A 15,708-nucleotide genomic window follows, 5' to 3' on the forward strand; every position below is an offset into this window, starting at 1 on the left:
AATTATTTGAAGTTTGTGGTTGTTTTCTATTGGTAAAAGGAAATTTAAATTGTCGTGGTAGTTGTTGAAAAAGGGAGATTCACGATAAATTATTTGTTGACTAATTGAATAATTGGGACATTAATTCAAATCTAAACATAGGATCTACTCAATAACTCTTTTTTAGTTTATTATTAGATACCCAATAAACTTGATTTGCCAACTTTACCAGAACAACCCATGAAGTGACTCGCACTGAGAAAAGGAAATTGGAGTACTCATTTTTCCTTAAATCATTCAAAAAGTTCATCATATTAAATCATTTTGCAGAATATTATTTGTAGTAAAAGGCATTAAAAGTTGTGTAATGATTTTCTCATGCGCCTCATACAGACGCCACTCTATGCCCTCATCACAAAATCATAGATCATTCGCCCCGAGCACGTTATCATAAATTTTTTTCATGTGTATCCCGAGACAAATAATCTACGATTCTGTGATGAGGGCATACATCAGAGATAGCATCATATTATAACAACCCTTCAAAGTTCCGTGCCAACTTTAGAAGTAGACAAAAGGTCTTGCAATATCCTAAAGTTGGCATGAAACTTAACATTTGGTTAGGAAAGTAAGTTCTGAGTTGGGAGCAAATCCTTTATAGTGCGATTCTCCTATAACCCATATCAACATTTGAGGGGGTGTGATGTCATCAAGATGATGGCATCCAATCATTTAAATATGGGAGCTCAGTGACCATCCTTTTTCAAACACTTGATTAAGGCCAAAAAAGAGATTTTTTGATAATTTTTTTTGTTTTCAAATCTTAATCTAAACCATGAATCTAAGAGGGTTGTATTTAAATTTTTCTTCAAGACAAATGGGCTAGAGAGGATCCGCTCCCCTATGAATTTTTTACCACCACGTAGTCCCTAGCATTAGAACCTACACGTCTTCTACTTTTTATATAAAATGGCGATACCACTGAAATAGTACCCATCATGTGCAAAAGAATCTATACGAAGTCTATAAAAAAAGTCTTGTAACTTTATTTTAATTGATGTAACTAAGTCAAAATATGATATAATTAAAGATATTAATTTTTTTTAATTATAAAAATAAAAGTGTTTATAGGTAATAATGTCTGACTTTCATTTATAAAAATCCGACTATTTTACAAAAATTTCTATTGACTTAATTATCAAAATATAATCATAATATTCATAAAATTAAAATTTGATAAATCAAATTTGTCGTTTAATTGAGAAGATAAAGAAAAAAAATTCTTTTTTTTTTTCTTTTTGCGTGGGTGGGAGAGAGAGAGGAGGGGAGGGTGGTTTGTGAATGGGTGGGTGCTCTCTCTCTCTCTCTCTCTCTCTCTCTCTCTCTGTGATGGTCTCCTTGACTTACTTACAGATGTTATATTGTTTCTTCAACCTTTGAACTTATCTCACATTAGCTAATTACATGCTTTGACTTAAGGTTGTGCCCTCAATAATCTAAGGGCAGAAAATGCCGCCCTAGACACGTGAAGAGATGGTCATTTGATCCCTCTCCCATGCCTCAGGCCACTTCACTTTCTATTATAACAACAGCAGGATTCAATAATGTTTCACTGCTACTATTTCTACGTTATTATTTAAATATTAAATATAATTGAACAAATATGATTCCTTTAATATTGATATTAAAAAAATATCAAAACTCTTTTCTTACTAACTTAATAAGATTTTAAACCTTATTAAGAGCTTTTGCTCAAATGGATTACAACATTATAGAAATTCAACACCACACCGCTTTAAATTTCATCGAAAAATTTAAAGAAAAAAAAATTCAAAAACAAATTTATTTTGAGTTTCATCCAAGGTTTTGAAATTGATCGGCTACTCAATTTCCACCTATCTCTCAAATTTAAAATAAAAATTCAATAGTTTCTGAATTTTTTTCTTTAAAGTTCTTACACCTTTGTTTTTTACAATCCTAAAGCGTAACATCATGTTTTTGGATGTCATAAGGTGAGTCCAAAGACCTTTAATAAGGGAGAAATCCTTACTACTTAGTAAGACTAGTCAGTCTTAAAAAATAATACATTTCCAATCTACTGAATGAGGTACCTGTACCCACATCCTTATCCTAGGTTCAGAAAATGCAGAAATGTACCCCATTCCTTGTACTCATTTATCATGTCAGATGGAGAAATAAAAGAAATTTAATTTAAGGATCTTCTTGTCTTTTATAGAAATTCTTAATAAAAACAAGATCCATGTTGGGTGGTGGGTGGTGTTTCTATTGTCACTTGTCAGCATTATTAAATTATATTTGGCTAGTGATAGGAGCAGTGTATTATAACTTAAGAGAGTTGGTGGTGAAACAATCATTCATTTTATTTATTTAATAGTACTTGCAACTAGAAGAGTTCGATTAGACTTACTAAGATAGTGAGTAACAAAGACCTTATTAAGTCTCATCCACCTCAAGATTCATAAAAGAGTCCTTGAGATTCATTATAAACCTCAAGGTTTTTTTTAACGGTAGATGAGGCTTTGTAAGGCCTTTTTATAGTTATGTTAGTAAGGAAGGGGTTTCTCCACATAGAATGGGAAATTATATAGTACGACATTTGGCATAAATGTTATTGTAGTAGGGGGTGATGGGAAACCCATGATAAGAGATTAGGATCTTTAGTAATGTAAGACACCACTTGAATGGTGGTGATGTAAGTCAATTGTAACTTTAGTGAATTGGTATCAGTCTTTCAGTTAAATTAAGTTAATAGTCGTTCGAACATCATCGTAGATAAAAGAAAATAAAGTGAATTTTTTTTTTAAAGAATAAAAAAAAGAGAATGATGGAGGTAATCGAAGCATCCGATTTAAAAGGACAAGGGTGTCCTTCCCCACAAAATCTTTTGAGACATGATATAAGCCTGCAATGATCATCAAGGTTTGCTCTAATTAGTACTATCAGACAATAAATTCTTCATGGAATATACTTAAGGGAACGTATTCTCTGTCACAAACACATTTTATAGGAATACATATGATAATTTTTTTTTCTTTTACATCCTCACCATAAATTAGTGAATTGGCTTTCACTTCAACACCATCAGATTCAGAAATGATACAATTGAGCTACATATGTTCACGTTAGTTTCCCATTCAGATGACAATCTCGCATCAGTATTGTGCCAATTATTGTATGGTGCTTAGAGCTTTAGTACCAGGTGTGGCCCGATATTATTTTCATAAAGTGATTCATATGATCTACAAGCTTTTGGTGAAAGTTTTACCATGAATTCCTCTTTTAAACTTCAAATTAATATCAAATGGTTAGAGTCGTGATAAATCTTGAGGCATCAATGGCTTCCCATGTTTTTTCCTCGACAAATTAGCATCTTCCTTAAGAATCATGAAAAAGAAAAAACATGGTCTTATACCAATGTGAACTCTCCATGTTTTCCAATACAAATTTTGAGAGTTAAATAATAAAAATTCATAACTACCCATTACAACTTAATCTCCTACTAAATGAGGATTAGTTTCCCAAACGAACAATCTACCCGCATTGGACGTACTAGATACCCTTCTCTCACTTTTCACTCTTAAACTAAAACACTCAAAAAAGATCCCATACTAAATAAAATTACATCATTCTACAGGAACATGTCAAAAGAAAAATGAGAAGAGAAGAGTTGTGTTGGAGTAACATTAAAATTGATGTCAATTCACACATCATTGACGTAGAGATGAGCATAGAACCATAGATGATTTTCACTCGCATTTTGTTGAAAAGCATCTATGTCTCCATACACACATCCACATCAACAATGTGTGAATCAACGTCATTTCAATATCACTTCAGCATTTTTCAAAGAAGAAATAAGAGAGAGAGAGAGAGAGAGAGAGAGTTATGGAAAAATTGCACATTTTATCTTTAACACAAAACTACAAAACTACTATAGTGAATTGACTTTGCTTGTCTAGAGACGTAATTTGAACGATGAACCCAATAAAAATTCTTGTGTATTTTCTCTATTGTGATGTATATCTTGATGTTCATCTGATCATGTACTATTTAATCGTGATCAACAAATTATATCTTGAGATACAAAGAATTATTCAGATTTTTACCTCGGCAGATGGTTCTTGTGTATTTTCTCTATTGTGATATATTTCTTGATGTTCGTTTGATTGTGTACTATTTCATCATGATCAACAAATTATGTCTTGAGGTATAAAGAATTAATCAGATTTTTACCTCGACAGATGGTTTTTTCTGATTGATACAATTGATCAATCATTCCACCACCCTACATGTTCCCCCATAATAAGTCTATCTTCTTAAACTCCTCGTGTTATGATGGGAGGTATTTCTTTGTAGTGGGTGGTTAGTGCCAGTGGTCTCTTCCAAATAAATATCTAAGATAAACAAGCAAGTAAATCACATAGCCGCAAACGTCTGCATCAGAAATTAAAATATATTATATTAACGGATACTTTTCGTCGAATAAGATGGCTTTTGTTAATTAAATTGTTGAAATTATAAAGAAACAAACAAGGTGGTTTGATTATATCTCAGCTTATCATAATCTTAGTATTTGTAATTATTATATGTTAACTCTTCCGATTTATGATATCTATCCCTCAGGTTTTAATTATTATTATTTTTTGCCAAAAGTGCCGTCAAATTGTATTTAATAAATCTTTGTGTCTCTATCTCTCTTATCTCTTAAATAAATAAATAATTTTTCACATAAGAAACCTGTGGTCCTTGTTAAAGTAGACAAGCAAGGCTGCTGTCGACAAACCCAAAAGCGCTGTACGGCAATGGAGTCACTATCGAATGCATCTAAGGCTGAGAGTAATCTGCTTTTTACCCGATTTTAATTCTATTTTAATTTGAGAAATAGTTTTCTACCTAGTTTACTAAAGATTTGAGTCTTAGTGAGTCGTTTTGCTCAAATGGATTATCACCTCAGCAATCCAACACTATAGCACTTTCATTTGTTTCGAAAAATTTAGATAAATTGTTTTTTGAAAAAACAATATATATATATTTGATCTAAGATATTGAAATTAGATAGTTACTGAAGTAAAATATAACTCTCAAATTTAACTTTGAAATTGAAGGGTAAATTTTTTTTTTTTTTCAAAATTGATAGAATTTTATCCTTTATAACCTTGAAGCATTGGGTCATGTTTTTTAATGCCACTAATTGAGCTCCAAGACACTTAATGAGGGTGAAATTCTTACTAATCTAGTAAGGCTAGTGGAACTCTTTTAATTTCACATTTTCTTTTCGTTTTCAATTGCTAAGTGCATGTACACACATCTTAGTAAATAGTAATGGAAAATGCTGAAGTGACATTAAAGTTTATGTCGTTTTGTTCACGTTGTCTCACACATTGCTAACGTGGTGGTATGCACAGAACCATAAATACTTTTCATCGAGAAACGAGTGAGAAGCATATATGGTTTAGTGCACACCTCCATATCAATAATGTGTGAAACGCTGTCAATTTTAATGACACTCCAGCAAACTCAATAGTAATGCATGTGCATCAACACGAATAGATTCAATCATGTTGGAGTGAAAAAAATAATAACTAATAACACCAAATTAGATCAAATAGTGGGTATAAGCCTTGGTAAATAATTAATTTATTTATTTTACTAAAATAAATAATTGTAAAAAAAATAAAAAATACAAATAATTACAGGGCTGGCCAGTGATGGAATAAGCTTTGGCCTCATATGATGGCCATGATCAACCTTGATGACCCTTGTTAATTATTTTTAGCTACTCATAGGCCACTTGCATTAGGCCAAATTAGATCAAATTGTGGATATAAGCCTTCCAATCGAAGGAAGATATAATGTTCGCAAGTAGTGAGGTATTAGTGGGTCGAGATGGGCTTAAAATGCCTGGCCCGTTTAAGTTCAACCCAAACCAGCCCATTTAATTATCGGGCCAGAACAAACCTAATAAAAGGAAGTGAAGGTCCAAGGGTGACCCAAACACGGCCCACATGTATTCTAGGCTATTTGGGGTCTAACCCACATATATATCTGTTAGTAAAAGATACTTACAAAAAACTTAAACTCGTGACCTCTTTATAGACTATTGAAAAATATAAATATATCGAGTTGGGCCACTCAATAAGCCTAGTCCCAGTCCAAGCCCAGTATTAAATATAAATCAGGCCCATCATAATAACTAAATGGGCCTAGTCATCATAAATACAAGATTAATCCTGAATCTTCAAAGGAGAAGAAACTTCAAGAGTCCAACTTTGAAGTTCAAATTTTTGGAGGTACCCTCCTCGTAACATGACACGTCCCTGCTTTTTATTTAATATTTGGGATACATCCATGGAGATACCACGAGTAATCCAAAGGAAGAGGGTTCTAAATAAATTTTGAAGCAAGACGCGAGCTTCAAAGTTTTTTCCAAGCTTCAATCATGAAAACATATATCGATTAGTTAGTTAATATTAAACAATAATATTGATTATGAACTAGTTTATTACAATTAATTCGAGGTAGCAAAAAAAAATTAAATTGGAGGTAGTAAGCAGCATATTGACATTAGTGATACTAGTCAATATAAATATAATGAAAAATGCGACCAATGCAAGCCATGGAGAAATATTTCAAGGTGTGGAACTCATCAACAACCTTGTCTGTTGAGTTATATTAAAATATTGTATCGATTGAATGTTTTGGTTAATAAAAAAATGATATAATATTGACCAATACATTCTATACAAACCAATACATTTCCGAAACATTCAATATTTTGGAGTCGATGTTCTGTATAGGTTTTGGCTGATACCAATATGTATCGACCAATACATACTACAATTTTAAACCATGGTTATATGTAATATACTCAAATATCAATTTATTGTAGTCTGTTTCTTTTAGTTTTTACTTATTCTATCGCCATTTACTATCTCTCGGAAAATAACCTACACATATCCCCAAAATTCATCAACATTGTAGGTCCCCTATTGATGTGGAACCAATGGAGGCAGAGACGTCTAGTATTCTTATTGGGCTTGGGCTTCAAGAGGCAAAATAATATCATAGGGACCTTTTTTCAAGTGGAGTGGGTTAAGTCCCAGTCAGTCAAACTATATGTTTACATGTATTTTTGGGATTAGGGTTATGATGTTTTTTTTTTCTTCTCGCTTTGTGATGTTTCTTGTGACTAGTAAGTTTCATCTTTATTGTTGATGGTGAAATTATCTTCCTCTCTTCCGTTGACGTGGGTAATTTGCTGAACCACATAAATTTTGTGTCATTTGTATGATTGTCTTCCTTTGTATTTGTTGTTTGCTCTTGTTACCATGGTTTTAAAACTCGTTTGACGTAATTTTTCGATACCACATAAATCTTGTGTCATTTGTGTGATTGTCTTCGTCTGTATTTATTGTTTGCTCTTGTTACCATGGTTTTAAAACTCGTTTGACGTAATGTTTCGATACGTTTGAGTTGTCTCGTTCAACAATGAGACAAATGAGCCATGATATTAAATCTCATCTCATACGTTTGCCTTGTCCATCCATCTCATTGGTGGAGATGTATCGTATGAGTTGTCTTGGTCTAGGAAGAAATTTAAAATCATGCTTATTATGTTTTCATATAACAACTAGAAAATTAGAACAAATAGAGGATCTTGAACATCTTATGGACTTTTAAAGTTGATAAGAAGATTAAGAAGTTAGAGAGAGAGAGAGATCACAACTCACAACAGATTCATTGAAAGAAAGTTACATGGAAGTACTACAGTACGCATAACAACACTACCACCACACAACTTTGTCACTGAGAAACAAAGCATAACTTATGGAACCAAACTGTTACATTCCATGGCTAACATAATTCTCTTTTTTTTTTTTTTTTTTTTAATATTCTCTTTTATCAAATTAAAATTATATACAAAAATAACAAAAAGAAATAAAGATTTTGCCAAAAATCGCGCTCACACTCACACTCACACTCACACTCAGCCGCCGACGCTGTACACAATCACGAAACAAGGAAGCACAGCCCTCGGATTAAAGACCAAGAGCTCATCTTCTTCCAATTTGTTGTGGGTCCCACCACCATCTCTACCGATGACTGAGTCAAACATGGCGTCGTCCTTATCAACAACCCCATGATCACTACCGATCCGACCCGCTACGACCCGACAAACAAGCATCGCACGCTTCACGTTCATGAAAGCGAATTCCTCCTCCAGTTCATCAGGTAGCGCCACGTGTGCTCTCCAGCTGCTTGAGAGTGTCGATATTCCATCCATTTTTGCTGAAAACCCGCAGCGTATGATCCCACATACGCTGCAGTACTGCTGAGAACAAATACTAGAATTCCCATTCTGTCCCAAATTACAAATCAAAGTTGAACAATGGAACCTCAGAATTTCGTTACCGTCTGCGATGCACCTCTCGTCTCTTCTTCGAACACCGATTTTCGCTGCTTTCGACTTCACAGACTCTCTGTACTCTTCGAATCTCGCAAGTATTTTTGGGCTATTATGGATTTTAAGGATTCGATGTATTTTAGGGTTCTTCTTCTCTCTATCGTTCCAACCAGTTTTAAAGATGATTCGAACGATATTTTTACCTGAATCTCCATCGAAGAGCTCTGAAACTGCGTGTTTGATCGATTGATGTTGTTCAAGATGAGGAATTTTGTGGAAAATCTCTCCACATGTAGGACAAGGGAAGATATCGTTTCGGAGAGGAAACGAAGGTTGTTCGAGAGAGAAATCTAGATCTGAGATAGATCCAGGTCGTCTTTTGCGAGATGGAGTCGATTCAATTGTATCGGGTGGCGTTACGACTGATATAATCGATTGTTGGGACGATCTAGCTGAGGCCGCTAGGGTAGTTGTGATTGTGGTTGGGTTATTGTCTTTGTTTTGATTCTTCTTGTAGGAGAAGATCCGTTTGAGGTAGGAGGAGAAGGGTTTGTGGGGTTTTAGATGAGATGGAGAAGTGAGAGTAGAGAGAGGGTTTACCTTTCGTTTCTTTGTTGATGAAGGAGAATTGTTGTTGCTTGTGAAGTAAAAGCAACCAAGATGGAAGAGAAGGACAACAAAGTAAGTGAAAGTGTTGAAGAAGGATCTTAAAGTCGCCATTGTTAAGGGAATTTGAGTTGTTCTGATAAATCCATGAAAGAAAGAAAGAAAGAAAGAAGAGTTTGAGAGTAGAGTGGGAAGAGTGTTGAATAAATGATGAGAGAAGAATGTAAAAGACACGTAGGTGGGGACATGGAAGATTAAAGACTTATAAAGTTTGGGAGTCGGTGGAACGCGAGTAACTTTAGAACTTCTCCTTCGATTAATTTCTCCTTAGCTGAGATCTAAAAAATGGTAGAAAATAAAATAAAATTCTCCCATACAAAAGAGTCTGACTACCCTTACTAACTAAGTTAGTAAAAATTTCACCCTCACTATGGTCCTTTAAAAAAAAAACAAAACAAAACAAAACAAAACAAAAAAGATATATTTTTCACGGTAAAATTTTAATTTTAAGTTTGGGAGTTACGTGGAAGTTCAACAACCGTCCATTTTCAAAACCTTGCATCAAGTTAAAAAATAAAATTGTTTTTTGAAATTTTTTGTGGATCTTGAGTTTTTCGAAGCAACTTAGAGGGCCGTGGTGTTTAATTGCTGAGGTGGTAATCCATTTGAGCAAAATGACCGTTCGTAAGGTTTTAACACTTACTAAGTTAGATAGGAAAATATTTCTCTATACAAAATCTATGTTCATTATGTGATGTGATTTACCATTTTCATCGTGCCTTGAAATCAAGCTTGTTAATAAAGCCCATCATAATAATAGTTAAAATAATAAAAAAGTTGATAGTAGCCTAATGGAATTTCAAAAATTTTGGTTAAAATTAAATCAAAATTGCGTCGACTAGGATGATCAAGTTATATTTGAACCAAGTATCTCTCTTTTGATGACGGGGTTCTCGATCATAGGCCCCAACTAGCAGGGACGAGGCAATTGGCCTCTTACAGCACTATATCTCACCCAAATCCCTCCATACATGCAAATTGCAATACCCCACAAACAACACATATCATGATCAATGAGGGGGGTTTTAAAAAAAACAGATGTTTCTTTTAATTTGTAATTTCAGTGTCAATAGATGGTGGTGGTGGTTAGGGCTGTCAATGGATTGGATCAGACCCAAAATTCAATTAGGATCCAATCCAATATCTTATCGGATCAGTTTTGGATCATCGATATTATGATCTAGTCGGGATCTAATTCGCAAATTGTGTGAAAGTATATAATTTATATAATATATATTTTGTTTTGAATATATGGAATTTATTTTGATCTTATATATCACATCAGTTTTGGCTCAATCTAGACTTGATTTGATTGTTATTGGATCCCAATATTGAATTCCGGTAAAACCTGATTCAATCGGATCAGATTTTGAGTCCAATCTGATCCATATTGGATTGGTAGCAAATCGACTCTGCAATTTCAATTTGACCTAGATGCAATTAATTGACAACCCTAGCCGTGGTCGGTAGCTGCACAAGTAGACATATTAGAATTAATATTTACTAAATATTTTGGATTTAATATTTTAAATTACCTTTTAAATATAAATTGAACTCCAATCCAATAAGGAAATATAGTGCCTTTATCATCTTCTGATTTTTCAATATTGATTGCATATAGACCTAATTGTTTGTCTTTTGTTATTTCTTTTTATTTTTCCATGTTCATCAAGTGGTCACAATGTGAAAAAAGTCTATATTTGATGAATCAAGGCGTCAAAATTTTCATTGTTAAATTTTTTTTTTCGATGGATCGAAACCGTTAAATTAATGGAGGATGAGAGACATTTGATGACTCTAAGCTGTCGAATTAGAGATCATAAAAAATTTCAACACCCATATACTGTCAAAATTCACTTTTTAAAATTTGTGAGCTTTGGCCCGTCGAATTTTCTTGTCAAAATTTTTAATTTTTACATAGTGGGTTGAAGTGGTTAGAAACATATCGTGAGAAGTTTTGGCAAATTAATAATTGCAGTGTTTGTAATTTATCTAATTATTAAACTATATGTAACTTGATTATCTCAACATTTAGAACAACTCCAACGCACTCATGCTCAAGTTCTACAGCCCCTCCAAACTGCAATTTTGAAGAACCAGAGGGTTTTGAAGGAACTCTAATGCACTATGCATTTGGTTCTTCATTTTAAAATATTTTGGAAAGAAGTTTTTTTGTTAGACAAAATAAGAGAGTGAGACTCTCTCTCTCTCTCTCTTTATCTTTGGACGACAAATGAAGATGACCGTTGACTGTAAGTTTATGGAGTCATTTTGAAAATCATGATTGGAGTGCATACATCTTGAATATCAAAAATGACTTTTTATAATGAAATATCCGGTGATTATGAAGAGTCCCGTTGGAGTTACTCTTATTCATTATGCGGAGTGAGCACGATTGTTATTCAAAATTTTGGATTCTAACATTATTTATTAAAACAATCCTAAGGATTACATGTTGGAAGTCTTGAATTTCCTTTTTCTTTTCTTTTTTAATTATGGAAGGCCGGATATTGAATTTTCCTAACTAAATTTCTTGAACTTGAAAACGTTTTTGCTTCATACACCATTGATGGACTTGCATGAAGCTCTACTACTAATTGTTAGATTGAAGTATTTTAAAGAGAATTATTTAGTTATATCTTTTGAATAATTTTTAATGTAATTACATTATTGTCTAAATATCACCAATCAATATGATTTTTATTCTATAAAGTAGAAGAGTTCAGTTAACTGTGAGATCATGTCTTGCAGCATTATCGATGTCTTTGTTTGTTTGTCGAAGTTCAACTCTAAAAAAGAATAATTATTACTTCAAATTTGCACGATATATTGAAGCCAAGATTTTCCGTTCATATCGTGAGATAAATGCTTTCTTTCTGTGCGGGGCCATGCAATCTTCTATTGGCCCAAATATAATTCTATGTTTTTCTCTGCCTCTTCTTTCCTTAACTTCTTTTACTAAAACAAATTATTAAGTAAAATCCCTAATATGCCCTCCACATTCCTAAGAGTGATTGGAGGTGAAAAGATGAACAAACCATGTAAAGTAGACTCAATCACAACTACTTGTTTGACATTATGGCAAAAGCAATGACTTGTAATATATAACTCTAACTATGGTTGATAATGTTGTCCATAAAGTAATTCTCATGTCGAGTGCCCAATATAGGTACTTATATGTTTGCAAATGAATGATTCGACACCCATGTTAGCGATAATGATTATGGATGTCTGGTGTGAATGTGTTTTATTGTTGGATAATGCTCAAGTAACCTTAAGATTTTATCTCACATCGTACTTTTCTGACGTGGAAGTGTGTAGGAATCATACAATATGATTTCACCTCATATTGTTCTTACATACTTCCCCATCATGAAAGTACGATACAAGGTAAAATCTTGAGGTCACTCCAGCATGACTTTTTATTATTTCATCTTTTACATTCTCTCGTTGTCTTTGTCCTCATACCATTGCCCAACTTTTTTTCTTTTTCCAGTAATTTTTGCTATTACATACATTTTGAGATTCAAGTTAGTGAATTATCAGAAAATTGTTACACATCCCAATTTTGTAGTTTTGGGGTTGTTTAAAATCACTTTCTTCTCATGCTATTGGTGCCCACTTAAGTGGAATCTTTAAAAAAAGAAAAAAGATAAATGAAATTGCACTTATACCCCTATTGAATTACTCTATACACCTACCATCTTCTCCATCTATCTACCGAATGAGAACCCTAACCATGTCATGCCATCTTCTTTGTTTTGTTCTTCTTCTTCACATCTCTCTCTCTCTCTCTCTTTTGCATTTAGAAAGGTTGAATAGGGGTTTTAAGTTTCAACGATGGTCTTCTTCTTTTTTAATGTTACATTTTTTTTAATATCTTAACACTTCAAAAATCAATCGAGTCGAAGTCATTCATAGGAGAAAATTTGTGTCTGAAATCTTCATTTCAGTATGCTAGTACCAAATCATAATTGTAAGGTTCGGTAAGTACCTACCAAACCTATACGTAGAGATTCGATATGTACTTATCGAATTAGTTTTGTAATATTCAGTAGGTACCCACTAAACACAATTTTCTTGTGTAAATCTTTGAGTTTAGTATGTCGGTAAATATTGAATTGATTTTATAATTTTTGGTAGGTACCTATCAAATTAACTAAAACAAACTCAATTTTGAACCTATCAAAGTTTGTACGGTGACTTTTGAAAATTTTAGTAAGTAGGTGTAAAGATTAGTATGCAAAATTAGGTCACGAGTAAGTGAGCATCGAGAGCATATATGGTGGGTGCCAGTAGTACGACCCCATAGTCAATAATACTGATGAATTGTAACTATTTTCACATAAGCTCATTTTTTGCAAGTCACAAGAGGGCATTGTTTCTTGTTATGATTCGTGACATTGTGCACTGTGCACAATGTATCAAGCGAATAACTGGCTCGAGGTGTATGATTGACATGGTGGTTTGTTTCTTGTAATTTCAAATCTTATATCTAATAAAATTTTGGTAATAAAATTAGAGAAAAAAAATTGAAGGATTGCAAAATTGTGATTATTTGTTGGGAAAAAAGAGAGTTGCAACAAATTTTACTTATAACACACCATTCCATGGGTAAACTACTATTTAAATTCAAAAGAATTGGTGTTTCATACATAAAAGTTGGTGTGACCTTAATAGAATTTATTTGTGATTATTTGTGGGATCCATCAAATGATGTATCCCAACCTTCCACATGATCACTTAAGAATAATCTTTAACTAAAGTAGGATGAATGACTAATAGATTTACTTTTAAGAAAGATGGAAAGAGAAAGTATGCTTTCAACTTACTTCTAAGAACAACCTTTCTAGACAACATGGATGAGCCGTACTAGAGTGACCTCAAGATTGATATCTCGATGAAAAGCATCTATGGTTTGGTACACAATTCCTCGTCAACAAAGTGTGAATCGATGTCAATTTTGAGATCATTCCAACATTATTAGTTTTTTTTTCTTTAAAAATAAAATAAATTTTGTGAATGTGAGGGAGAAAGGGGTAATTGGGCAAACTTGACTTTGACTAAAGTTGTTGACATCTAGATTTTTACCTTTTTCTTTTGAAAAAGTTGTGTTTCATTTCTTTTACTTCATCAATCAATTCCAATGTTTGAAACATTCCCCGCTTTGATGAAAATCTCATGTCACTTGGAGTGCAATAAATTAGTTTCCCCATTTAGATTTCCTCTGGATTCGTGACATCCCAATGACTTAATTAAAAGTGAAAATTTCATCCAATCAAAACGTTAGAACTTGAAATCTGAAGACCTTGGGCTCGTGATTCGTGAAGGTATAACGATAAGATGGGAGAATAAAAAAGCTTTCCTCTTATTCATAAAGGCTACCGACACTGTTGAGCTAAAAAGAAAAAAAATAAAACAAAGACTGCCGACATTGTTTGCACTTGCAATCACTAGAGGTGATGGTGGGCTCTTCATTTTGTGCAGTGGTCTTCATAACGTATGTCTTTTCTGGGTCCAACTATGTTGGACACAAAAGTTTTTAATGAACATCTAAGGCTCTCGGCGAAATGCAAGTTTTTTTTGGGATCAATTTAGATATTTTTTATTTTTTGCTCTTTTTTTTTCTTTTACTTTGTCGGGCCACACATACCAACCACCTAGCACGTGCTCAGTAGTTAATATACCCACTTTTAAGTGAAAGGGATTATAGAGATTTGAAGTTGTGACTTGGGGAGTTAAGTAAATCCAGCTGTTCTTACCATCTTAGGATTTTTTAATCTATTAAGTAGATAAATGATAGGTACATGTAGTTAATAACATAGATATCCTATTTACATGATCTAATAATTATTAATATAAAAAATATGATTTAATGTATTTACATACACCTTAATATGATGGGTTATATCCTCCCACTATTTCTTTAACTAAGAAACGTTCCGTTGGTTATTTATAAAGAATAATGATTTTCAGACACCCCCCCACTGACATACGCCTGCATCATAGAACCGAAATCATTTGCCTCGAAAATACACAGAATCATAAATCTTTTTCTTGTGTATCCTGAGACAAATGATCTACGGTTCTGTGACGGGGGTGTATGTCAGAGAGGGCATCAGATTATCATGACTCATTTTTAAAATTAACGACACTTGATATTAGACAATTGATAAATTGACGCTCATTATAGGCTCTTTGATGTGGCATGTGAACAAAACCTTAGATCTTTTTCCTTGTGTATCCTGAAGGATAAGATCTATGGTTCTATGCCCTACCACGTCAAAGAGGGTAAACAAAACGTCATTTTATCATGATTTTTGATATTAATAAGTAAATTGTTGATTGAGAGGTTAAAATTGCCCTACCATACTTTCAAGAAGTTACCATCTGGTGAAAAATCTAATTGCCTAATTGTGTTGTTGATGAAAAGTTACAACTTTGATTGTTTGCCTCAAAGAGAAGAGGTGATATTCTCACCTCACTTTAAGAGAATGAGGAGCAACACCTTCATTTCAGATAGGCCTCAACTGGATAATCATCGGTTTTGGCTAGCTGGAAACCTGTTTTAAATTAATAAAAATGAGATCAAATATGGTCTTCAATGGATCAATTAAATAACACACTCTTTGTTGGTT

General features: G+C 33.2%; 1 protein-coding gene across 1 annotated transcript; it reads right to left on the bottom strand.

Annotated features, from left to right (window-relative positions):
- Positions 1 to 7,717: 7,717 nt before the first annotated feature.
- LOC147399549 (zinc finger (C2H2 type) family protein) lies at positions 7,718 to 9,227 on the bottom strand. The gene has a single exon (XM_086444952.1). The coding sequence runs from the start codon at positions 9,122 to 9,124 to the stop codon at positions 7,988 to 7,990; it is 1,137 nt and encodes a 378-aa protein (XP_086301078.1). The 5' UTR covers positions 9,125 to 9,227; the 3' UTR covers positions 7,718 to 7,987.
- Positions 9,228 to 15,708: the final 6,481 nt, after the last annotated feature.

The sequence above is a fragment of the Akebia trifoliata genome, chromosome 6, assembly GCF_017979445.1.
Source record: "Akebia trifoliata isolate Shusen 1 chromosome 6, ASM1797944v1, whole genome shotgun sequence".
Taxonomy (NCBI): domain Eukaryota; kingdom Viridiplantae; phylum Streptophyta; class Magnoliopsida; order Ranunculales; family Lardizabalaceae; genus Akebia; species Akebia trifoliata.

Coding starts and splice junctions, on each gene's coding strand:
- LOC147399549 (XM_086444952.1), bottom strand. CDS start 9,124: ATGGCGACTTTAAGATCCTTCTTCAACACTTTCACTTACTTTGTTGTC.